At 35.8% G+C, this 27,240-nt stretch overlaps 1 protein-coding gene across 9 annotated transcripts in view; it reads right to left on the bottom strand.

Moving 5' to 3' along the window:
* ATP2C1 (ATPase secretory pathway Ca2+ transporting 1) overlaps nt 1-27,240 on the bottom strand; it is a 157,278-nt gene that overhangs the window by 35,421 nt on the left and 94,617 nt on the right. For 7 of the 9 annotated variants that reach the window (XM_023207405.1, XM_023207406.2, XM_023207407.2 and 4 more), the window contains 11 exons: nt 26,759-26,827; nt 25,664-25,739; nt 22,532-22,598; nt 17,828-17,952; nt 16,878-16,975; nt 14,689-14,784; nt 14,510-14,599; nt 12,229-12,333; nt 6,538-6,694; nt 2,603-2,773; nt 1,342-1,439 (listed from right to left, as the gene is read on the bottom strand). In XM_023207405.1, the coding sequence (XP_023063173.1) occupies nt 1,342-1,439; nt 2,603-2,773; nt 6,538-6,694; nt 12,229-12,333; nt 14,510-14,599; nt 14,689-14,784; nt 16,878-16,975; nt 17,828-17,952; nt 22,532-22,598; nt 25,664-25,739; nt 26,759-26,827 (1,152 nt within the window). The remainder of the gene's footprint in view (nt 1-1,341; nt 1,440-2,602; nt 2,774-6,537; nt 6,695-12,228; nt 12,334-14,509; nt 14,600-14,688; nt 14,785-16,877; nt 16,976-17,827; nt 17,953-22,531; nt 22,599-25,663; nt 25,740-26,758; nt 26,828-27,240) is intronic. The other 2 variants (XM_023207411.1, XM_023207413.1) reach the window with 2 other exon arrangements.

Below are 27,240 nucleotides of genomic sequence, written 5' to 3'. Positions count from 1 at the left end.
AAAAACCAGACCTAATCAAAATTAAAAACTTCCCCTCTTGGAAAAGACACACTACCAACTGGAAAGAAACATTTTCAAATAAATATCTAATAGAGGACTTGTATCCACATTATATAAAGAATGCTCAAAATTCAATAATTAGAAAACATAATTTTTAAAAAATAGGCAGGGCAGACACTTCACTAAAGAAGATATATGGATGGCAAATAAGCATATGAAAAGATATCCAATATCACTAGTTGTGAGGGAAATGCACACTAAAATCATCGTAAGATACCATTGTACACTTATTAGAATGGGGGATGAGGGCAATGACAATCCCTTGTGCTAGGGAGGATGCAGGACTATTAGAAGTTCCAGGCACTGCTGGTGGGGGTGCAAAATAATAAAGCCATCTTGTAAAACAATTTGGCAGTTTCTTATGAAATTAAATATACATTAAGTGTATGACCCAGCAATCACTCGCAGGTATTTACCTAAGAGATATGAAAATTTATTTTCATGCAAAAGCCTGTACACATATGTTGACAGCAGCTTTATTCATAATCATCAAAAAGTGGAAACAATCTAAATGTCCTTAAACTGGTGAATAGGTAAGGTACACCCATAATAGAATTATTACTTTAAAAACAGCAACAAACTACTAATACACATCACCGACATAGATAAATGTCAAATGCATTATGCTAAGTGAAAGAAGCAGATTCAAAAGCTTCATTCATACGGTATGATTCAATTTTTAGTGCATTCTAGAAAAGGTAAAGTGACAGAGACAAAAAACGAATTAGTGGCTGCCAAGTCATGGAAGTAGGGGGAGAGAAGGTAACCACAAAAAGGCATAAGATAATCTGAGGGGATGATGGAACTGTTCTATATCTTGACTGTGGTGGTGATTACAAGACTCCATGCATCTGTCAATGCTCAGAACTATACACCAAAATAGGTGCATTTTACTATATGTAAATTGTACCTAAAAAAAATTACATACTCATGCTAAAATTAAAATTGAACAAAAGAGTAAGAAGTACAAAGCAATTATCTCTCTCTATCCTCTAATTCATAAATACAAGCACTTTTAATTTCCACAGTACTTTTCTCAGAGGAAATCTGGTTCTTGATAAAATTAACAATTTTTCACTGATATTCATAAACATCATATCATAAATAATCCATAAGACTACTTCAATGATAAGACTGCATTTCAGGATTTGAACCAACAAATCTGGTGGTTACTTAAATCCCTGATGTTCAAAATTAAACAGTTTCATTAAGATAGTAGTAGAAATGGTAACACTTAGAATAAGGCCTTTCAGTCTAAAAGGCTTTAGTTTAGAGGCCTACCTTTGGTACTATCTGTGAAAGCTGCTGGACATCCATTGCATCTATTTCTTCTCCTGAGACTGACTGGGAAGTTTTGGAATACAATCCCAGACGACTGGCTAAAGTGAATGAGAGAGAAAATGTAACAAACCAAATTGTTTTCCCTTGATGGGCTAAGTCAACATAATGCTCAGTTAGTATGATTTGCTATGTATTCTCTTTTTTTACCTACTAGTAATACAAACCTATCTGAATCAATATTAAGTCTGGGGTTTTATGTTTGACTTTTATTTTTGTTTAAATTTAAGAATAAAGAATTTTCAAGGCTGGCCACGGTGGCTCAGGCTTGTAACCTCAGCACTTTGGGGCTAGAGGATCGCTTGAGCCCAGGAGTTCAAGACCAGCCTGAGCAATAGAGCAAGACCCTGTCTCTACAGGAAAAAAGAAAAAAAAAAGAATTTTGACTGTTTAAGCCAGCATACCTAACAATTGAAACTAGGCCAATCAGGTTCTGCTCAGCAGCTGAAATGCAATGAAGATCAGAGTGCATTTTAAGTACAGTATCCAAAGCCAGACAAAATGGTGGTGGATCTGCGGTAATCATGTAGTTATACATAAATGAAAATAAACATTGAAAAGTTATTCTTCCAATAATATCATGTTCCTAGTGACCTATTCTTAGACAATATATAGTTCGAAACTCCTGGACTAGCCCCTCTCCAAATAAGAATTAACGGAGTTTAGCCAACTGTTAAATTTATCAGTATGAATTACAGTTTAGAGGCTCTGGGAAATTCACTTTCATTCTCTTTTTTGCCCTTATTATACTTCTTAAGGTAATCTTAAATAGCATTCAAATATAGGTATACATGATAAAAAACAAATACATATAACAAGCTATTTTCTTCCAAATTATGCACAAGTCTGCTTTGAAAATTATACTTAAGTTGAAAGGAAAAACTAAGTTTCATGTTTTCTTTGATATTCATCATCTAGTGCTTTTATTCCATCATCACGGTGATCATGAGATTAAAAATAATTACCCTCTGTGAATAAAATACATGTGATTTCATGATTTAGTTATGCATGTCAATGTTACTACTTTTTAAACTATAATCAGTTTTGCAAACTTTATATAGACCATGAGCAAAACCATGAGTCGATTTCAACTGTATAATCTCAATATTACATAAACATATTCATATCTAATAGTTCACAAAATTATGCACCACAGTTTTTTAAGAAAAACTATCGAGAACAAAAGAAAGCAGTCTAGTTATACCGATTGCAACTGCAGTCTCCTGTGAATCTCCAGTAATCATTTTTATTGATACTCCTGAGGCAATGAGTGTTGTAACAGCTTCTTTCACACCAGTTCTAGGTGGATCAATGATTCCCACCAAGCCAAGAAATGTCAGCTGTCCCAGTTCAGGACCAGAAGCCAAAGCAAGAACTTAGGAAATAATAAAATCCAAACAACAACAAAAAAAGTGAGTCACAAAAACATCAGAATTTAGTTGACAGAATTTGGAGACAGTAACACTTCTTAAATAAATCACTTAAGACTATAATGTCATTTGTAAAATCAAATTGATTACAGACCAAAACATTCTAGTTTAATGGTTCTGGATATGGGGTCCCTTTAAGCTGTTTTAACTAAAAAGAATCAAACTAAAGAACTGAAGGGCAGAGTAGGCAAGAGATGGAAAATGAACAGTATCTTCACATAGTAACCACATGCAGCTACTTTCAACAGGAACTACTGCCTCTTTAGAAAACAGAATTAATTATTTAGAGAAACTATGGGTTTGTCAAGCTTTAAAGTCAATTTTAAACAAACACCTTTGAAGGTGGCTTTCAATGGATCTTCATCTTTCTATTTGCAAGATCTCCAGAAAAATTAAACACTTTGAAGAGAAGGCTGTATTAATTAATTATACACAGCCTGTAACAACTTTGTACATGAAAACTCCTGGAAGGTAAAGTTAATTTGGAAAACAGCTGTAAAACCATAAATACCAACAATAGTTTGGATTCTTTTACTCTTTCCATAACATGAACAGACATTTCTTATTTGTAACTTTGGTTCCCTAAGAGTATGTAAATAACACCATCATATTATTATTTCTACTTATTTCCCTGTCATCCTTGGGCATGTAAGATAAAGTACAAAATACTTTTCATTTCCCAAATATTATTTAGCTTGCTCTCAGAATTATCAGGTAACTACTTTCATTAACTGAAGGGATGTACCTGCATCTGAGACATTAGACTGAACAACATGCACATACAAACTAAACATAAATAAGTCAAGGGGAGACTGAAAAGCCCCAGAGAGACCAAAGAAAGTATCTATTCTTATTCAAGCAGAAGGTATGAAAGATTACATATACCCCCCCAAAAAAAATCAAGGTTAAAGGCAAGTAATTCTATTTTTCCAATGTGTAAGAGTCATATACCTAATTATTTATGTAGATGTGGGCTCCAAAGGCTTTCACCCTTGAGAGAATGAGCCACTTCACAGTTTCTGGTGTTGGGATAGAGGCTGATGGTAACAGAAGGGGACAGTGACAAAAATGTACGTCAGCAAATCCTAAGACGGAAAGATCAGCTCTGCACACTCCTAATGGAGGGGTGGCACTAGTCTAGAGGTTAGTATCCTGTATTTATTTGCTTCTTTAGCACCAATGAAAATCTGTTGCTACTCTCTGAGTCAAGGAGAGGTAAACTTTTTTCATGTGAAGAACCTCTCACATAAAACAAAATATACTCTAATATAAAAATTAAGAACCACAGTATTTTAGAAACTTAAGTTTTATAAGATATAACGTAAGTACATATCAACTGAGGTTTAAAATCTTTCTGTTCTTCATTATGGTAATTGCAGGGGGAGGAGGGAAATGGAGCACAAGGGGAGATAAAGAAGAAAAGACATGAAGCAAGAGACAAATGAGCAGAATGTTTCCCAAAACCCTGTGCAACAAAAACTTTCCCCTCTACCAACTCTGGTCTACTTCATAATGTTACAATACAAAACACACATACACAAACCTCCACAATCCTTCATATGAAAAGAGTTAGTCATTATAACGAGGTAGGAAAACTCCGTTCCAGACACTAAGAAAAAGAGGGAGCATATACTAGACCTTCAAAACCTCTTTAAGTCCTCTAAATGCATGCCACTTTAAAACCTCTTGCTAAGTACTGCTAAGAGTTCCCTTTTTTTCTCCACTCTTTTAATGCTGTATTAATAGCTGGAAACAAAGCCAACAAACTCGAAGTGATTACATCCCAGAAGTTCAAAAGAGGAGAGAAATGGGTTTACATTTTGTCCACCAACAGTCTTTTTAAAAAATAAATAAATAAGTGCATCTTAGCAAAAGTAAATTTAAAAAGAAAGGGTCAAAGCCCCAGATGTCAGCAATCAAGAAGGAGATGAATCAGGGGAGTAACAGGCCCTCTGCACCAGTCTTCCCAGGATTGGCTCAGTGGAGCTGCCACTGCCCCTTCATACACAGGTTTAAGCAATCAAAACCCTAATTTTGCGGCAGCAAAGCCTCCCTGCAGTGCCCCTTAAGTCTCTGAAACTCCCACTTGCTCTAAGGATTGTAATCCTGGGCCAAGTCTTAACTGTCATTCTCTTTCCCTAGCTGAGGTGGAAAGTTGAGGAGTGTAAAGGGAACAAAGCACTAACCTGAGCCACAGTATCTCAGCTTCCAGCAGCTGGGGCCACCAAACAGTTTGGTCTGCCAACTGTTCAGAAGGGAGCGAGGGTACAATGTATGAGGGCAACCCCTGTGCTCAATTCTCCAGAGTGTCAGTTAGCATTTGTACATTTGGCTTGATAAAAACATATCAAAACCCTGTGGTTTCAGAGACCCTGGGTCAGGCCCAAGTAAACCAGAAAAGAGGTTCCTCCTGCCCCAGAACTGATGCTGAGAGAAAGAATCTGCCTTGGCTTCAGGGGTCCAGAAAGCTTGAGGACTGAGGTGGGGAGATCCAGAGAATGTTCCAGATTCAGGCGTTTGGGATGAAACCCCAGAAACTCTAGAACCTGCCATCAAAGCCTCTTACATTAAAAGGGGGAAGGAAAAGTTGTTTTCCTTTAAATTTTTTTCCATCCAAAATATCCATTTGCAAAATAACTTCTCAGCCATGAGTCTCTGCCTCACATTTCCTTGGAGACAGGGGATGAAGTGTTAAGATGGTCACAATACAGCCCGTATCCCAGATGAGATGCACCAAGCTCTGGGGGCAGGGGTATGAAGAGTGATCTTGGTTCAGCAGCCTGGGGGCTGGCACAGAAGGTTCAGAGAGAAGGGCATAAAGCAATGGCAGCAGGCTGGGAGCAGTGTTCTCTGCTGATAAGAGCACCTTTCCAAACTTAGTTTAAGAACAGAAGCCCTATAAAACCATGCAAATGTTTAAAACTCAAAAAAAAAAAAAAAAAGCCTTTGCTTAGATGAACAACAAATAAAAACATTTCTCACATAACTTGTTTTTCTTCCTCCCAGAAATTGCAGTGCTTAGACTCCTATTTCATTAAAATAATAAAATTAAGGAAGCCAACTCTTCCAAGTGCTCTGAGACTACATAACTATATATATATTCTGCAGAAGCCAGATGACTATCCAGAAGGTAAGAATCAGGTTAGGACACCAACCACCAACCCCCTAGTCTTACACACGACATCCCTAGGAGAGGTGGCCTGATGTGTGTGTGTCCAGCAGACCCTCTCCCCATCACTGCTCAGTCAGCAGCACATAAGTAAGCAGTTATCTGGGGACTTCTTTACCTCCCTGGTGAACAGTAACAGATCAAGTTAGCAATCACCTTAAAGGATATATTAGAGGCTTCAGACTCAATTTTTAGAAAATTATTTTTGTCTTTAAGACAAAATGATAAAAAGAGAGTAACACCACTTTACCCTGATCCATTTCCCTTCTCACAAGATAAACTTGTTTAAAATAAAATTTCTAACAGCTACTCAGAGACCTCTGGAGATCTAAAAGAACCAGTGATTCATATTTTGCCACATTCTCAAATTTCCATCTTTTGAGGGCCAATTAACTAACTAAAACACAACACCTCAATACCAGCAAGGGTTCTACAAAGCCTGGAAGAGTTGGACAGCTGAGATGTGAAGCATGAATTCATCTGCAATTAAAAAAAGGCGCTACCTTTCCACCCCAGGGGACTATGCTGAAATAGCCTTACCTCTGAGTCCCGCTGAGCCCATGCGTGCCTTCTCTTGTTGGTACACATCTCTCTGCTGCTGAGTAAGTGTCAAAGTCTGCCCTTTGCTCTGGTATGTAGTACAGTACTTAATTACTTGTTCATAAGCACCTTTCATAAAACAAATCTCTGGTCTGTCCTAAGAAAAAATGTACCAAACACAAGTTTAATTTCAACTTGTACATACCTTCCATTGGAGTCCAAAATTAAGTGGCATTCATTTCTCATAATTCCCAGAGAAGCTACTCAAGCCTAAGGTTTTGACTGCCACCTGAACTCTGAAGATTAAATATTCCTGTATGGAGCTTTCTGTATCTTTTATAGAAAACATCTATCCCACCATCCCACATATTAAAGGCAATGCTATATACTAAGCCCCAAATTTGGCACTCTGAATGTGGAAAGAGGCTCATTGCAACATAACAGGAAATGGTAGAGAAATAACAGTTCACAATGGTTCAAGTTCTCTATTAGCTACTATATACATCTATATCTCCCTATCTACCTAAAACACCATTTAATTCTCCCAATCACGGTGTATTTATGGGTATTATCAGACTTTTTCTTTTATTTTTTATCATGGTAAATAAGCTTATAAAGCTTATAATGAAATACTTCAGTTTCCTGTCCAACCCTTCTCACCACTAGTCCTACTCCATGGAAGCAAAATAATTTTAACACTCTTAGCTGTTTTCTCTGATATTTACCCTCATGTTTTTAACATGTTTATACTGCTCCTTCTTCAGGTATCAATTTTATACACTGTCTATTGTGACAGATGTTAATTTCCCCATTCCCACTACCTATTCCCCCCTCCCCATCTTTATGATATAGTTAAAGCAAAATCTGCCAGTATTTTGTTTACATCAAGACTCCTTGCTGCTAAGACAAGTGTGGTAATGACTACAGCAATTTACAAATACCCCAGCTCTCCTGGTAGGTAGGAGTGTATTTCCCTATTGCCCTCCTCACTCCGAAAGTCAGGCATGACTTGCTTTAGCCAATAAATATGAGTACCTGTGTCACTTCCAAATGGAAATGTAGGTGCTGGTGCATAATTTCCTATTCTTCTACCCCTGCTGTGACAGTGTGTGCTCACATTAAAATGGAGCTTCCATCTGCTTGAGTTCCCAAATAACTACAATAAGCAGATATTTGGGGACAGGTAGGCAGCAGGAGAGCATGATGTTGTTTTCATGGCCTATCCTGATTGATAGCTCAAATAGGATACTTCTTTTCCTGTTCAAGTTTCGTCTTTTAGAACGTTAATAACCACCTCTTTAATTTGCTTTGTTTTCGGTATACCTATCATTCATTCTTCCTAAACTCTTCAATGTAATATAAAACCCTTCTCATGGTATTTTTTCACAACAAAGAAGCAGATAAGCTATTACCTCTATATTATTACTGGAGACCGCCTTCCTTCACTCTTCTTTCCATTTCTAATTGGCTGATTTCTAGGCCTGCTGTACCACTGGTATTTAGGAACAATGCTCTACACCTCTATCCTCACTGAATTTTAAGTCTTTAAGTCTCGCTTTTGTTTTGTTTTTTTAATCCACCAATATCTTTCTAAGAAAGGGTGTGTGGTGTAGGACGCATTTTTCTTCTATCCCCACATTTGTAAGTTTAGCTAGGGATAAATTTCCTCTCATTTTGAAGGCTTTGCTCTATTATCTTCCAGCCTACAGTGTCACTGTTTTCACTGAAAAGTATAAAGAAATTAAAGTAGTGCTCCCTTATCCAGAGTTTAATTTCCTGCAGTTTCTGTTACTTAGCAGCAGTCCAAAAATATTAAATAGAAAATTCCACAAATAAATAATTCATAAGTTTCCAATTATACAACATTCTGAGTATGGTGATGAAATCCCACTCTGTCCTGCCAAGGACATCATCCCTTTGTCCAACATATCCACACTGCATATGCTCCCTGCCCATTAATCACTTCGTAGCCATCTATGTTACTGGAATGAAAAAAACATGGTATATATAAGGTTCAATACTATTCATGGTTTCAGGCATCCACTAGGAGTCTTGGAGTGTATCCCGCTGGGCTAAGTGGCAGAGTACCATACTTTAGTTCCTAAGCCCTTTTATATGATCTCCCCTTTGCTTAAAGCTCTCTAGAAGTTCTTCAAATTCTCTCTCTCTCCAAGTGTTCTCAAATTTCTTAATTATGGGTCTTGTGTTTATCCGTCACCCCACCCTGCTTTAACACACGTATTGTGCTGAGCAGTTGGTGGGCCACTTTATTCTAGATGCCAAAGTCTTTTCGTTCTGGAAAAGTTTCCAACATTAGTTGATGAAATCTTCTCATTTTCTGTTCTTTCTTCCTATTAACCTATTCCTATTACCCTTCCTATAACCACCACGGGGTCATTACTGGATCTTCTGTATTTATTTTTATTTTTCTTACCTTTTATGCTGTACACGTCTTTGACTTTGCTCTACTTTGATACATTTCTTGACTTTATTTGATAAACATTTCATTGAAAGTTATTTCATCTTTTTTATGTTTTTTGGAAATTTTCTTTAGCATCTGTCATTACCTTTCTCTAAGACCCCTTTCTCTGTTGATTTGGTCTTTGGCTTTCATACTAAAGATTTTCTCCAAGTATCTAGTAATCCCTCCCTGTTACTTGTTTTTAAGAGTGAAGAAATTAAAAGACTAGAAGCTCCATGAGCACTGGCAGAGCTAAGGATCAACTGGTAAGCCTTCTTGTAGGGTGATGAGATATAGTCCAGGAGTAGGTAAGCGCTTCCAATGAACAAAGAGTTTAGCTCAGAGGTGCCCCTTATGACAGGGCTCCCCAACTCCCAGGCAGTGGACCAGTACAGTCCGTGCTGTGTTAGGAACCCAGCCACAAAGAAGAATTGGGCTGCAGGCAAGCGAGCACTACTGCCTGAGCTCCCATCTCCTGTCAGGTTAGCCAGGGCATGAGATTCTCATAGGAGCATGAACTGTATTGTGAACTACACATGCAAAGGATCTAGGTTGTGCACTCCTTATGAGAATCTAATGTCTGAGGATCTGAGGTGGACCAGTGTCATTGCAAAACCATTCCCTGTCTGTGGAAGAGTTCCAGGAAACCAGTCCCTGGTGCCAAAAAGGCTGGGGACCGCTGCCTTACGAGACCAGGCAGCTTTTCTAAAACTCTTGAATCTTCTTATTTAGGGAATGAGAGTAGGGAGATGCCAGCCTTCATGTATTCTAAGAGACAAGTGGTGTTAAGAACTAGGGCTTTACCCTTCAGGACAATGACATCTTCTTAATCACTGTTTTCAGTCTTAAGGCTTAATCCTACCCTCTACTCTTATCCCCAGATTTCTGGTGTTCCACAGGGGTAAAGGAAGGCTAACCATCTGGCCTAAAGAAGCAGCAAAGGTACTTGGGGGAGTTCTGTTGGTTCCTTATTCAGAATTTCAAATATCTCTACTATTTTTAGCCTTATGCCATACTCCCTGCCTCCAAAGGTACCTGGCACCTTTGAATCTTCCCTATACTTCCTGGGTTTATATCTTTTATTCCTTGTTAGTGATTTTCATGGGTTTCAGGGAGATAGTAAATATATATAGTCATGTTCAAGTGAAAGTCCTTTAAAAGCAAACTAGCCACTGAAGTTACTTTTAAACTGGTAAGTTTCCCTATCTGTGTCAGGCTGACTTCTTACAGATCCTGAGTCACACCTGTGGGATGGGGTTTTGTTCGTTCATTTCACCGGTTGGTTCTGTTTTGCAAGAGGAACTCTTCAGGTGAGCAAATGAGAATAATAATCAAATGTTTCCAAACATATCCTGCTACTTTCTGTCCCCCACTCCCACAACTAAGAAGATTTAATCTTCCAATGTAAAACTGTGGTAAGATAACATTAAAAGTTGCTGAAAAGTAAAATTATTAAACATTACATGAGCCACACTATCTTCAAGTACTGAGCGATGGTTTACAAAATGTAGTCAAACAGACCTATCAAAAAAAGTCATACGCATATTCTTGCCATGTAACTATATGGTTAAGGGCCATCAGCTGAAAATCGCTTAAGTTTAATGCAATTTCTGAAAGCTTTACATTAAAAGGTTTAAAGTGTAAAGCATTTTATTTTTGTAGTTTTATTTCCAATTGTCTTCTTTCACCTAAGTTTATAAAAGTTCCTTTAAAGAACAGACGGAAATCTTTTTTTGGCCCTCATGAACATAGTTCCTGGAAGACTTCAATTCAAAGTTCAGTGTTAACCAACCTGGCCTTCCTTTTAAAACCAGTATGTTTCCACTTATATGAATGAAGGGAGATCCCTTCATTCCTGTTTTCTACAGAGATGTAATCATAGGTATCATATGCAAAAATCATGTGTTTGCTCATAGGTAAAAACATATAACCAACTAGTCATTCCTGTCAAAGGAACTATAAAAATAACAAATAAGTCCAGGCGTGGTGGCTCACGCCTGTAATCCCAGCACTCTGGGAGGCCGAGGTAGGAGGATCATGTCAGTCCAGGGCTTCAAGACCAGCCTAGGTAACATAATGAGACCCCATCGTTACAAAAAATAAGCAAAATTAGCCAGGTATGGTGGCACGTGCTTACAGTCCCAGCTACTTGGGAAGCTGAGGTGGGAAGATCACTTGTGCTCGTGAGGTTGAAGTTGCAGTGAGCCAAGGTCATGCCACTGCACTCAACCTAGGCAACAGAGTGAAGGAAAGTTTAAGGGTGTGGGTGGGTGGGTGGGTGAGTGGGGGTGTGTGTGTGTGTGTGTGTGTATTTATTTAGATGGAGTCTCACTCTATCGCCCAGGCTGGAGTGTAGTGGGGCGATGTCGGCTCACTGCAACCTCCGCCTCCTGGATTCTAACAATTCCCCTGTCTCAGCCTCCTGAGTAGCTGGGACTACAGGCACACATCACCACAGCTGGTTAATTTTTGTATTTTTAGTAGAGACTAGGTTTCACCATATTGGTCAGGCTGGTCTCAAACTCCTGACCTCAGGTGATCCACCAGCCTTGGCCTCCCAAAGTGCTGGGATTACAGGCGTGAGCTACCGCATCCAGCCTAAGCTTCAATATTTTTTAAAGTTCAGTTTAAACATCAAGCTGGTAATAGCAACTATGAGTGATATAATCATACACTGTAGATAATTCAGAACTCTTATTACACTAACTGGAAAAATTTCTAAAGCACCCAGGAATAAGGTGGCAGCTTAAAATATTGGTATGTCGTTTCGTCAGCTTGTAAGCTGGAGTAATCAACATGAATTACATACATTTGCAAACTACTTTTCAAAAAGTAAGGTGGTTTCATTTGTTCTGAAGATAAGACACTCCTTCAGTGAAAGAACACAGATTGAAACACAGTCTGCAAAGACCTTATAAGGAACTGTCACGAAGAACTGAAAAAACCAGATGTCACAAGCTTTAGGAGACTGAGACTAGGCTACAACTCATTTAAGCTGTTTGCTCACACAGCAACAACTCCATGAATATATCTATGCATGGATTCTATAAGGAAAGACTATCAAAGAGAACACAAACAGTAAGAGATGTGTGTACTATTAATTACACGTACTTTCAAGCAACAAGTCTTTATTATGTACAATGACTATTTAAACCCAAAGGTGGATGGTAAATGAAAAACTAGTCATCTAAGCTAAACAGGAAATACGTATTCTTTAAACAGATGGATACCTGCTGTGTTCGGTGTACACACTTAACAGCCATCCACTTTTGCTCAGAGCTAAAAGGGTATTCAGTTTTTCTGATGTAGTCTTGTTGAAGTCCATCAAGACCCATCTGTATGGCACAAAAAGAAAGTTAATTCTCACCTATATGTGATTATTTTTTCCTTTAACAAAGAACAAGGATCACAACTTGTAGCTACGTTGGCTGGATTATTTTTCAGTTAAGGGTGAAAGAATAAATGCTCCATCTATATATACTGTACTTCCCTACACATCAGTATACATTTTTAACATGAAAGCCCAGGTATGTAGATAGAGTCTAAGGCAGGTTTTCTGGATTGTACGCTGACTAAACCTCCAACACCCACTATATTAATCCCTCTACCAGCTCAAATTCTGAAAGGAAGCAGGATATAAATAAATAAAACTACCCAATCAATTCTGAGCATGTATTTTTATAATCAATAGAAGTTTCAGATTAAATCTCTCACTTCTTAGGGACTCAAATGTCTCACTTGTTATCATCCTAGTCCCTTACCCTCCACCACTTTATATCCTGAATACTACCAGTCATATTGTGTTTTCCCTCCCAATCGCCTTTGCATCAGTATCAAATATGCAAATATCAAAAATAACAAAAAATATCTTCCAAATATCAAAAAATGCTTAAATACTCAAAATTCTATCATGTATTGCTTTCTATTTTCTATTGAAACATGTTCAGGCTCTTCTTCTTGGCCTTAAAGGTTCTCCAGAAACCCACCACATACAGTGTCTATAAAAATCCTCCTGGTCGGCCAGGCGCGGTGGCTCACGACTGTAATCCCAGCACTCTGGGAGGCCGAGGTGGGCAGATTCTGAAGTCAGGAGATCGAGACCATCCTGGCTAACACGGTGAAACCCCGTCTCTACTAAAAAATACAAAAAATTAGCCGGGCGTGGTGGCGGGCGCCTGTAGTCCCAGCTGCTCGGGAGGCTGAGGCAGGAGAATGGCATGAATCCGGGAGGCAGAGCCTGCAGTGAGCGGAGATGGTGCCACTGCACGCCAGCGTGGGCGACAGAGCGAGACTCCGTCTTAAAAAAAAAAAAATCCTCCTGGTCACACAAATACATTTCATTTTATCCAGTTTGGCCAATTCATTAGCCACAACCCACTCTATGCTCTTTTACTCCTCTCTACTTCTACTTTAGTTCATTCCCTAGCTTACCTCATCTAAACCCATCCTATCCTTCAAAGCCCTCATATCCCAGCTCTGAATTTGCATTGTTCTTATATGTGACTTAATGTTTAAGATTTCAGTGTCTGCTGTCTTGGATTGCCTTTTGTCTCAAGAATGTCAATACAAATTCCTTATCTAAAATGTGAGGTCTCTGCCCATAAAAAGATAGGTTCGTACTCTTTATCTCTCAAAGAAACTAATATCTTTATAAGCATAACACAGGAAATACTTGATAACTAATTCATGCTTTGAGTACTATATTATTTTAGTTGTAAGGAGACCAAATGATACAGAAATGTGCTTTTCTGCCAAGGAAACTATATATTCTAAAACTATAAATTTTATTTCATTAAATATGTTATAATAACCTGTAATTCTATACTGTCTCTCATTTCAAGCAACCTCATTTAGAAGCCTCTTGCTTTACACAAGTATCAAAATTTCCTTTGAATACTCTTGAGGTAGGAATAGTGATTTTTGTTGTGAGTGACAGCCTGCACTTACTAGGTTTCTCACTGAATCAAATATAGGACTTAGGGGATAAGGAGACAGATTGGGACAGATGAAAAGTTAACTGAGACTTCTTCTGCCCAAAACAAATTATAATTTTACAATCATTTTGAAAAATTAACAAAAGAGAGAAAGGAAAGACTGGGAAAAGAAAGCTGTTTTCTCATGACTGTGTTATTATCTTTACATAGAAATACTAAAGAATGTTGCCTTTTATTCATTCAAAAGTTAGTATTTATCAGCAATTACACACATTTATGAAGTATTTCACATGCAGATCTCAATATTGTGGAGGACAGGAACATTTCTTCATAAGAAATCAACGACTGTTCATTAGTTTGTAACTTGCATGTGAACAATAAAGTTATACTGAAAAACCTCTCTATACTTTATATTTACAGGAGTAAAACTGATACCCAAAAGATAGTAAAAACAATGTAATAGTATGAGTTTTTTTCACTCAATACCTAAAAACCAGTAATACTGAAATTGATGACACTGTGTTCTGTTGTGAGGGTAGTGTCTCATATGTCAAAGAAGAGAAATTTAGGTACATACCTTCATTGCAAGAGCAATTAAGGCTCCTTCTGTTGGCTTCCCCATTAGAGTATTGTTTCTAATTACAGCATCATTGCACACACAGCCCGCCTAAGAAAAATACACATAAACTATGAACCTATCACTGTGTCTTAAGTTATTATGAAGAAAGTCACCGTCTTGGAAAACAAAGTATTTACCTCAACAATTCTGCTAACAGCTGGGTTATAGAATCCATGAACAACATCACCATCAACAATCACTTCCCCAAATTGATTATAGCCAACTCCAGTAACCTAAAGGTCACAAAGTGGGATCAATAATACAAACACTACAAACACGTGCTGGTGACAAGACCTATAAAACCCAAAAACTATACTGAGTTCTGTTCATTTTATTTATAATGACACTGTTAAAGTGTTTATCTAGAAAAGTATTAAAACTTGTCTTTAAAAAGAACATTTAGTAAAGAAATATAGATTCTAATTCTCATCAAAATTATTAATCTAAAAAGACATTCTTTTCTACTTACAATATACTACCAAAAGAATAAGCTATGAAAATATACATAAGCTTAAACTTATATGACATTACACTTATGTAGCATACTACAGTTTGCAAAGAACTCAAATCCATTACCATATGTAACATATAACACAAACCTGTGACTTTGACAAAAGTAGTATTCAAAGTATTCTTTCTGCAAACACGCAGGCCTGGAGACATTGAGATATATGCTAGCACTTACAAATCACTTTAACACAGCATATTACACACCAATTTTAAAAATCAGAGGTAGAGACAAACCAGGTATTTATATCAGATGTCTAGAACAAACCAAGCCAAACAAAAGGAAATTTCACAATAAAAATTATACAATTTAGTGGCCAGGTGTGGTAGCTCACATCTGTAATCCTAACACTTGGGAGGCCGGGGCAGAAGAATCACTTTAGCCCAGGAGTTCAAGACCAGCCTGGGCAACAAAGCAAGATCCATCTCTATTAAAAATAAAAATAAATAAAAAATGTTTCATGACATAATTTAGAGGTTAACAATTAACAAATGATTAATGCATTACATATAGCATGACCTTAAAAGAAAAACTAATATTCTACCTTCCATATCTGGATCATATAAGCACATGTAATCCCAATGACCCTTCTGAATCATCCAGAAAGGGCACATTCACCAACACAGCATGGGGGATCTTTGACCAAATCTAACACCATAAATATCGAGTCTCTTTTCAAAACCTATATAAAATGGATGTAAATAAACCCAAGTACAACTTCTGTCAATTTGTCTAATGCTTATTTTTCTCAATGAATTAGCTATAAATACATTTTAAATTACTGTACCCAACATAAGTAGTGTTAAGAGCATTCCAGTCAAAAATCCTGCACAGACTGAGTAGGATTAGACTTGCCCATAAGCACCTTCAGGAGGAACTACTGCACAGTGATGTGCACTTAAGAGACAATGTATCAATATATAATTGTTAAAATAAAATGATTCATTCATTCATTTATTCATTTATCAAGTATTTATTATTATGAAGCAGGCTCTGTGCTAGGCAATATAGTTCCTGTTCTCTTATAATGGGGAAAAGGGACAGAAAATTTTACCTAAGATAAGGACTAAGAGGTATGAAATGCTAAGAAAACATATAACATAGGGCCACTTCTGGGTGTTCTGAAGAAGTGGGTTGAATTAAGGTGCAAAGGATGAAGAGGCATTAGACTATCCTAAACAGTGAGAAAGGCAGCAAAGTTCCTAAAGTAGGAATAATTGTGTCACATCAAAAGAACTATAAAGCCAGTATATTTAGTGCATAGAAAGCAAAGGGTACCATATAAGGATAGAGAGGAAAATACGGGACAGAACATGTACGACTTTGAGAGGCCACAGTTCAGGATCCTAATCACAATGGAAAACCATTGGAGTATCTTAATTTATGGAGTGACATGCTTAAAATTTGGTTCTAAAAAGATCCCTCGAGCTACTTATGGAGTGAGGGCATCAAGAATGGATAAAGACCAGTCAAAAAGCTTTATCAGAATGGCAGGTGAGAAATGGTGGTAACTTAAAGAAGCTGGCTATAAAGTAGATGGCTGGGAAAATTCTTTAGAAGTCAAAATTGGCAGGATTTAATTATGGATAGATGAAGGGGTGACCGAAAGAGAGATGTCAAGGAGGAATCAAAGTTTTTGGATTGAACAAGTGTACAAGCGAAATGAGACAAAGACTTGGTAGAATCACAGAGAGAGAAAATAACTCCGCTACTAATTTACAGCCCTTTTGAAGGTAAGACACTGGAACTGTTAGGAATGTTAAACATCAAGTTTCTTAAAGCGATACTGTTTTTGTTTGTTAAAAACCTATAGGGTACCTCAGCATGCAGACCATCTGAAGTAAATATGTGAGTAACAGTCATTTCATTCTTCGTCAGTGTTCCAGTTTTATCTGAACAAATCACATTACAGCAGCCTAAAGAATTAAATCATTACAAGTCACCAAAAGAATCAAGGAGAAATATAGGTTCATTTAAAAAACAAATCAAAGACTAGAATCCTGTCCTACTTCTCTGAATTTTATAGAGATCAAACTCATTGGTAATTTTAGATTAACTTCCCTCATTATGCTTGTTTCAGCATAAGCAGTTTCTGAAATTAAAAATAAAAATTAGATGTTGACATTTTCTTATTTACATACAGTTAGTTTCTACAAAGTTACTTCACATTAGCTTTATGTAATGATCTTATATAACATCTTTGCTAGAAAGTTTGGAGAGTTCCTAAATATAAACTCATATAATTTCTTCAGTAGGGATTTTTCAAGGTATTTCAGTTTCTCATATATGGAGGAGATATTAAAATACAAACTAGAAATTAAATTCAGTACATTTTTGGAGTTTCAAAGCATATTGCACATAAAGTTTTGTTAGAGCAAGATAACTACTATAAATTTACTGTTCTTACAGGCAAATTCAACTCAAGTATGACATTTGGGATCTGTAATAATACATTATCTTCTTTGACACGTCACAAGAAAAAAACTGTATTAATTTTACTCCAAGATTTCAGTTGCTGTATGGATTTTTCTTAACATGATTTGAGCATTAGAACATTATGATGTAGAAAGATTTCTCTTAAAGCCCCTTACCTAAGGGATAGGAATTTTTAATTGCCTTTTTCGGTTGTTAAAACCATATCCAATTTTGCCATAAGCCAAACATCATTATGCAAATCTCTAAGATAAAAATTGTAAAACTCTGAGATGATTCACTATTGACATAAATTTATGCATCATTGCATAAGAATGCTCTTAACACAGACTTACCCAGAGTTTCAACAATAGGCAGTTTTTTCACAATGGCCCTTTTCTTCACCATTCTCATAACACCAAGAGCTAGTGTCACTGTGACCACAATGGGGAGACCTTCAGGAATTGCTGCTACAGCCAAACTATAACCAATATATACAAAGTATAAAATATAGGTTAAACAGTACTCACAGCAAAATTTAAATTGGATGTTACTTAAAGCTTAATAAAATGCAAAATTAATATAGTCAATACCTAAAAAATAAACTTCTCAAAAGGAAGAGAAAGTTAACATTTACTGGATACCTAGTAGCTGCCAGGTTAAGCACAGTGGTTAAAAAATGTAGGTTCTGACATCAAATTGCCTGGATTTGTATTCCTGGCTTCACCATCTCTTACTTGTATGATCCTGAGCTACTTACTAATCTAGGTCTGCAGTTTACTGTCCTCATCTATAAAATACAGATAACTATAAATGTTCAGACAAAAACTTATACATGAATGTTCACAGCAACACTATTCACGATAGCCAAAAGATGGAAACAGGCCAAATATTCATCAACTGATAAATGTAAAATTGTGACATCCATGCAATGGAATATTACTTTAGCCACAAAAAGGAATGAAGTACTAACACATGTTACAACATGAATAAACCTTGAAAACCTTGCTAAGTGAAAAAAGACATATACAAAAGTTCCCATATTCTATCATTCCATTTATATGAAATATCTAGAAAAGGCAAATTCATAGAGACAGCAGATTAGTGAATGGTTGTCAGGGACTAGGGGAAGAGGGAAACTGGGGAGCGACTGCTTAATGTGTACAGGGTTTTCTTCTGGCATGATGAAAAGGTTCTGAATCCAGATAGCAGTTAACAGTTGTAAAACACTGTGACCATACTTAACTCCACCAACTTAACTCCTTAAAACTGTAAATTTTTATGATATGTGTATTTTATCACAGTTTAAAAAATCATTTCACTCTTGTCTTTTATAATTAAAAAATAACAAGTCTTTCTTTGTGCCATTCCAAATACTACCTCTTGACTCTGCTAGAAATAAGGACATAAGCAATCCAACCCTTCATTCTACCACTGTTCCCTCTGCTGCTTCTACTTCCTAATTTCCATTACCAACTTTTCTTTGCATAAACTAGTACATTAGCATCCGTTTCTATAACCGTAATTGACTTTTTCATGCTTTATTTACTGGTTGATTTTAAAGTTGAAAGCAAATAAGCAACAATATTATTAGCTAAACAATACACACTGAAGAGTCAAGAAATATGTATTATCATTAATACTTCCTTTTCTCCTTTGGGCTACTCAAAGAGAATGTTCCTAGCTCAAAAGGAATCATTTTTTTTTCTTTTTTTTTTTCCTTTTTAAAATGCTTCCATTAAGGAAAAATAGGCATCATCACTTACAATCTAGATACAATGAATCTTTTCAATGTTATATTTAAGTCATCTTAGCAAAACTTTGCAGAGGAATAAATAAATTGTAAAAAACTTCACTCTAAATTTTCATTTTAACGATAACCCAAAACTATTCCTGGGCTTGAAGGCATCTATACCTGAAATGGGTAACATCTTTTGGATGCAACTAACTGCTCATCCACTGTTTTTGGTGAACTTGGAACATATTTATCTTATAAATACTGATTTCAGATTTCAAAACATATTTCTAACAGGCTCTAGCTTATCATTCTAGTTCTTCTTTCTTGCATTTGTTCTGTCAAATTGCAACACTTCTAAAACCATTGATGGTCCCCAATTATGTTGAAAAGAGAACAGCTACCTTCTTTGGTCCATGACTGCAAAACATTTTCAATTTTAGATTTATAAACACCAATTACAATGATGACTCCAATGAATTTTTCTACTTCTGCATAATCTATTTCCTTTTAATCACTTTTATATTCATACCAGTCTTCAGCAGTTCTCCATTTAAAAGCAGTATGAAGTCAATGCTGGTAAACAAGCATCATAAAAGATGAATGAAATAGGGTCATATATTCGTTTAGCAAAAAGAGATCGTCCAGATTCTTGCTAAAAACTACTGCATGATAGAGTCCTTGCTGCAGAATGATTAACTGGAAGAGAATACCTTTTTCTTTTTTGTCCTTAAAAACAGACTGCTCACTCATCAAAACTAAGGAGTTTGAGAAGATCTAGAGTATCATCATCCAAAGACTCAGTCTTGAGATTTCACTTGTATGATTAATTTCACCCACATCCTTACAGCCTACAGTGCTTCTACTTGGCTCCTTGCACTGATCTTCTGATTTGCCTAATAATTGTGAAAAGTCTTCTCTGTCAATTATTCTCTTTGCCATTATAGTAGAAAGTGAAAAATTTTGAATTCTCACTTTTGTTCAACGAAAGCTATAACAAACAAACCTAAAGACTGTGCCTTTTGACTTCTTTTACACCTTCTTAAATGATGCAATACTTTAGGAAACACAATAAGAAAACTAAATAATAAGAGAATAGTGATGATTTATTTTATTACATCAACCTTCTAAATGATTCCATCATTTTTCTGCTTTCTTATTGTTTTAGTCATCTTCAGCACTCTTGCAAATAATTGTTAAAATAATTCCTAGGGTGAAGAAATTGTAAAATACTTCAAGAAAGAGGAAAAATAGGATCATTAAAGGTCCCATAATGTAGCTTATATTTATAAAAGATTCCAGTGGATCCATACTGCAAAACAGAATTGCAAAATAGAATGAGTTTTATTCTATTTGAAAATTTTTAAGTTTCTTGTCCTTTGGAAGACCTTGAAGAAAAAATAAAAGTTATGATATGTCAATCTGTACAAAAAGAACTCAAATAAAACCCCAAATCCTCAAAAACTAAAAATGATCCAATGGATAATATGTCAGTGTTTAATATCTCAAACTTATTCCCCATTTTAAATTTATTTTATATTTAACCCATGGCTTTTTTAAATACAAATTTAAACCAAGAGTTTCAAATTGCATTTTCACCCCCTTGAGAAATAAAAAAAAAAAAAAACATTCCTTCACTATATCACAAATATCTTTTTACTTCTCATTCATGATTCCTTGTAATCTATTTGACTTTTGTTCTAATATTTGAAATATTTCCTATGCCTACAACAGATGTCTACCAGGATTTCTTTTCCTTATTCTTGCCCTTTCTTATGTCTATTATCATCTTCCTTTCCTTCACCCGTGTTTTGCTGGAATTCATACAAGGATGGGTAGGAAATGAATGTTCTGCTTGCCTACTTATTTGTAACTAATTGGACCAATCCTTTGGCTAGGCCTAATTTACAGATTTATGATCATTTGCCCCGTAATCTGTTACCACTACTCCACTGTATTCTAATGCAATCTGATGTTGCTATGGATGAAGAGCTAATAAAATAATCTTCCCCTTCTGGATTTGATTAACTCCAGTTCTATTCACTTAGTGACCTGGTAAGAATAATATATCAAATATGCTGCTAGGTAACACTGCTATGATTAAGGGATTAAGGGACTAATAAAATCTCTCTGGAAGAGGAAAGTTATAATTATCTTATAGGAAGTCATAGCTTTGAGTTTCTAAAGTGTAGTAACTCTTGTAACTAGACACATCCCTTGCAGGCATCTGGAAACGCATGTTTCAAAATATGTCTCTCATAGAGATATTTTAACCCAAGGTAAATCCCACACTCACAAGGCTGACCTTATCTCCTTTTACTTGAGTGAATTGCTACATGGACTGCTGCAGACTCTTAGAAGGCTGCCTTAAGTTACCCTGCTGTGTTCAGGGCACAGGTATCAGATGTGGTCTGTGAATGTCTTATGAGTTGGAATGTTTAGAAGAACCTAAAAAGACCCCGTGGTAGAAACTGCAGTTGCTAATGAGAAGTCTGATGCCAGCGTAGTTATCCTTCCCTTTGTAGATGTCCTGACATTTTTTCTTTAGTTTCACAATTATGTATCAAGGTTGAAGTTTCTTCCATTCTGCTTGGCATTTGGTGAATCCTTTCAATCTATAAAGACTTATTTTGCCTTAGCTTGAGAAAATATTTGTGTGTCATATCTTACATAATTTCTCCTTACATCTTTTTGAAACTCCAATTAGTTAGAAATGGTATTTCTGAAATTATTCCTTTTCATCATTTTATCTCATTCTTTCTAAGACTTTTTACTCTTTTTAGGGGGGGAACCTCTTTGAATTTATATTACACCCCTTCAATTGAATTTTTAATTTCAGCATTCATAATGTTAATTTCTAAAAACTCTTTCTGTTCTCTGATCCTTTTCTACAACAATCTATCTCATGGATGCAGTTTCTTCACAGGTCTCCGAAACTACAAACACTTGGTTTTTAAATTTGTCTTCATTTCTTCAATGCTCCATTTTCCTCTGAAATTGATTATTCAATTTCTATATTGTGAACTTTCTCTTTCATGCTGCTAATTTTCAATTAGACAATCCTTAATTGTCTATTTATATATAAAAAGGCAATAATGCATTAGTAATTCCAGACATCTAGTGTGGGTTTTCTTCATTACCATATATATACATTTTCATTTTTCTGGAGGTAATTTTAATATATGACTTCTGAACTATTTATGTAGCGATATTATACTCTTATGGGCTCCATGTAATACTGACCTCCATAATAAAACATAAGCTATGTCCATTAGAGAAATAAAAGAGGCAAAAGAAACTCCAATTATGAAGTATTGGAACTTACCTTACACTAATAGTAAACATTTCCAGGATATCTTTTCCCAGTAACCAGCCAACCAACATGATGATTCCTGAAAGAGAAACAGTTATTCTTCCCTTTTACATACAATCACCTAGAAGGAACAGAACAAGCTGAAGGCATCTAAAACATTCCTTGACAATAAAAGGGAAAGCATATCAGATCACAATTACAAGATTTTATAAAAATCCATTAAACAGGGGAGGTTAAAGTTAACACTGCTTAATGTGAATACTGTGCATACTCACATAGGTACACGTGTGCTCACACAGTTTTACTTTTGGTTGACACTGCTCCCATCTATCCCTTAATGCAATAGTATCTTACTATTTTTGTTTAAATTACCAGTATTTTCATACAATGAAAAACAGAAGGTGGCAGCAAACATATAGGTCTTCTATTTAATATCAAACGTGCAAAATTAAACCCTAACACTTCATTTTCCATAACACAATATCCAGACACTTCTCAGCAAATCCATACTACATACAAAGGGACACTTAGCACTTGGCTCAAAAAGTGATGTGCCTTACGTTAAGTACCTATGACTGCACTAACATCTAAAAATTACTACTTTCAAGGCATTTCAAAAATTTAAAAATCAATTGAACGAATACTCCTTGCTTTAACCTTTTATCTTTGAAAAGAACAGGGGTAAAGGGGCACACAAGCAGCTTTGTAAGGAAAAACCAAACAGATTCATCAGAGGTTTGATAAAATACACCTATCTCAAGACTGTAAATCAATATGAACATTTAAGACAAGGTTTTTTTCATCTTTGTATAACTAAAGAATATCCAAATAGTAACTTTCTAAGATCCTATCCCAAACACTATCATGATGGAAGAAATCATGTAAAAAGGATTATACCAGGGGTCAGTAAACTATAATCTGTGGGTCTCTTGTCTGCTTTTGTGAATGAAATTTGTTGGAACATAGCCACACTCATTTATTTACATATTTTCTATGATTGTTTTCATGCTAATGGCAAAGTAAACTATTTCCAACAGAGACCATATGGACTAAAATATTTACTATCTAGTCCTTTACCAAAAAAAAAAAAAAAAAATTGCTGACCCCTGATCTAGCTCTTGACCTTGGAAAGAGAAATTATGTCCAATGTGATATACTAACATAAAACCAGATAATCATAAAGTTGAAACATATTTATTACTAAACTTGAAATGGTTTTATGGTTATAGTGCTAATAGAAACTACAAAGATTTAATTGGCTAGAATGTCCTTCAGTTTATCAAATTCACTATAAAATCTCTAGAAAAGAGCAATAATCAAATGAAAGGAGTTATGAGGGCACACACACCAGTGAAAAAAAACTAAGACAACTTCCTACCCTTCTACTTTATGTTTACAATGAAGATAGATGGATAAACAGAATTACTATTTAAGAAGTTATTTCAACTAATATTGTATTAACAGAAATAGTGCTTCAAAATTGCACTACTCCTCCTGTAATCCCAGCACTTTGGGAGGCTGAGGTGGGCAATCACGTGAGTTCAGGAGTTCAAGATCAGCCTGGCCAATGTGGTAAAACCCCGTGTCTATTAAAAATAAAATTAAAAAATTAGCCAGGTGTGGTGGCGCACACCTGTAATCCCAGCTACTTGAGAGGCTGAGGCAGGGAAATCGCTTGAACCCTGGGAGGCAGAGGTTGCAGTCAGCCGGGATTATGTCATTGCACTTCAGCCTGAGCAACAAGAGCGAGACTCCGTTTCAACAACAACAACAACAACAAAAAATGTATTACTGACTCTGAAATACTAAGTTAGCTGGAATAATTAACATGGTAAGAAAATTAAAGGAGAAAAGGCTTCAAAATTAATGCAAGTGCTTAATGTGTGATAAAAATGTGACTTCAACCCCATGAATAAAGACTGGATTACAGAATTAATGGGATAATTAACTTGAGTAAAAAAGTTAAAACTCTGCCTTAAGTCATGTACTAAAACAAATTTTAAATAAAATAGTAAAATGTCAAAAATAAAAAACTATACAACAATGTTTTAATAAATGTTCTTATAAACATGAGGTTGGGAAATCTTTAGGAATAGAACAAAACCAACTTAATTTCAGAGATTATCAATAGGAGGGTGATAACAGAATCTCAAGGAAGAGGGGATGTTTTAACCCATTTGTGTCTGAGGTTGCAATTTTTTGAATTTTTGCAATCAGACCTTGGCAATGACCTTGAGCAGTAGGATATAAATAACTCCCACATGCTTAGCGATCCGATAATGGAACACTAGTCATAAACAGTTAATTACATATATTGCCCTCTTACCAAGTTTATTCTACATGCCTCAAAGGCAATTTAAATTGGAAAAAAATACTTATAACTTATACAACAAAAATACTGAAAATCTAGTCATATAAAAAGCTTTTATCAATCTAAGACTCAAGACACAGGAAAAGCGACAAAAATCGTTGGCAGGTCATAAAATGAAATAAAAATGATCAACCCACACATGACAAAGCATTCAGTTTCCCTAATAATGAACTGTGAAATCAAACAATGAGAACCCTTTTATTTACAGTTGAAGTTAATGACAACACTTAAAGCTGGCCAAAAATTTAAAAGTTACATGGATCCCCTTTGACTAAATAAATTTTATTTCTAAGAATTTTTCCTTAAAAAAGAGAGGTATTTACCAGAAGATACCCACACTGGAGAAGTATTTATATAATAAAAAAAACCTCAAAAAATCCTAAATGTCTAGAAGAGGTCTTCTTACATGTTTTCCCACAAAAGAGAATACTATACAACCTTTACATTTGTTTTGTGTGAGCATCAATCTAATGACAAGAGTTTTATGACAGGACATGTGAAATAAAAATAGAAAAGCAGTCCATAAAACTACAGTATTACATTTTTGAAAGATAAATACTAAAATGTTTAAAGAAATATTTTCTGATTACAAGAATCAGAGTTCTCTTTTTTCTTTGCTGAAATGAATAATGACTAGTAGTCTTACAATTTTAAAAAGTATTAAACTTAATAAAAAAAAGAAAAGCCAATAAATAAAACTAGAATACCACCACCCTTCACATTCAGAAAAGAAAACTCAAATAAAAATATACACATACTCACTCTTCTCTTACCTATTATACCAAAGGAGTAAAAGGAAAGTTGTTTTCCTAAGAGGTCCATGCTCTTCTGCAGAGGGGTTTTTGGTGCCTTGATAAATTGAAGAAGAGTGTCACCACAATTAGCCATATTTACTAAGCTTTATCAAGTGTCAGAGACTTGCTAAGTGCCTGACAAAGCAATTCCCAAGTTAACCATCCAACTCTCCCATAAGGTAAATAAGCACCTTCACTGAGAAAACTGAGACTTAGATTTTACACAATGCCCAAGGTCACACAGTGAGGAATAGAAATTTTCTACTTTTAAAAACCTGTTTATTTGAAAAGGTCCGTTCTCTCTATGCTTCCTTCTGAGAAAAAATCTGTTCTCCCTCCTACCAACCACTGCAGGACTTCATTACCATCAGCTGCTCTCTCACTTACTTTTCCAATTTTCCCCTTTCTGTATCCACAAACATGCTAGTAACCCAGGTCTTTTAATCCCCCCTCATCTGCTAACCCTCTTCTCTATTCATCCCTTCACTACCACGCCTCTTGGAATGAGTTCCCACTCTGCATCACATACTGGAGTTTTGGCAGGTTACCCGAGAAATCCAGAGGATTTGGGGAGAACATGACATTTGCAGAATGCAACTTCCTTTTAAATAAGAAAGTATTTAAAATGAACTCATCTTTAATACATTTAGCCAAGAATATTTTGTAGGTTATTTTACTTGGCAATCTTTTCCCTGCCACCCTTACTTGGAATTATGTGAAGTTGAAAAAATTTGATAGAAGACATGTTCCAAAGTACAAATATACTAACTACTAATCCTTAAAATTACCACACCACTAATTTCTGAAAATAATAAGATCTACAAATGAGTGGTTATAAGCCTTTTTCTGCTATAAACAATGAGTAAAGCTCAAAATCCTTTAGAATACTAACAACATCAATTTAGACCTTTTCAATTACAGGCTTTCCAATTATGTTTCTGAACAGAGACAACTGATTTCCATTCTGAATAAAATATTGCTCTCAACAGTATACAAAGTAATCCAATATTCTCTACTTACAATGAAGAATTCCAAATTTGGAACAAATACATCATTAACATATTAAGTACTCACCTCTTCTGCTTGCATCATTTTAAAAACCTCCCCAAATTCAGAATTTTCTCCTGTTCCAATGACAACACCCTAAGGGGAAAAACAGGAAAATACATTTACATCCAGATGAAATATAAACCAAAACATATACACACATCCAACAACTTTCAAAGTCTTACCTACAGTGAAGATGTCTAACATACACACTCGTAAGATTTCCTTAGCAAATTTACTTTTTTATGTTACTGTCATAACCATTTGCCCCTTATGATTTAAACCCTGGAAACAAACATTACATTAAATGTATTGCTGGCCAGGTGCTGCGGTTCACGCCTATAATCCCAGTACTTTTGAGTGGCCAAGGGGGGTGGATCACTTGAGGTCAGGAGTTCGAGATCAGCCTGGCCCACATGGTGAAATGCCGTCTCTACTAAAAATACAAAAAATCAGCCAGGCGTGGTGGGATGTGCCTGTAATCCCTGCTACACGGGAGGCTGAGGCAT

This window comes from Piliocolobus tephrosceles, chromosome 2 (assembly GCF_002776525.5).
Source record: "Piliocolobus tephrosceles isolate RC106 chromosome 2, ASM277652v3, whole genome shotgun sequence".
In the NCBI taxonomy this organism is placed as follows: domain Eukaryota; kingdom Metazoa; phylum Chordata; class Mammalia; order Primates; family Cercopithecidae; genus Piliocolobus; species Piliocolobus tephrosceles.
The sequence above is the reverse complement of the archived record's forward strand: the minus strand, read 5'-3'. Positions and strand labels throughout refer to the sequence as shown.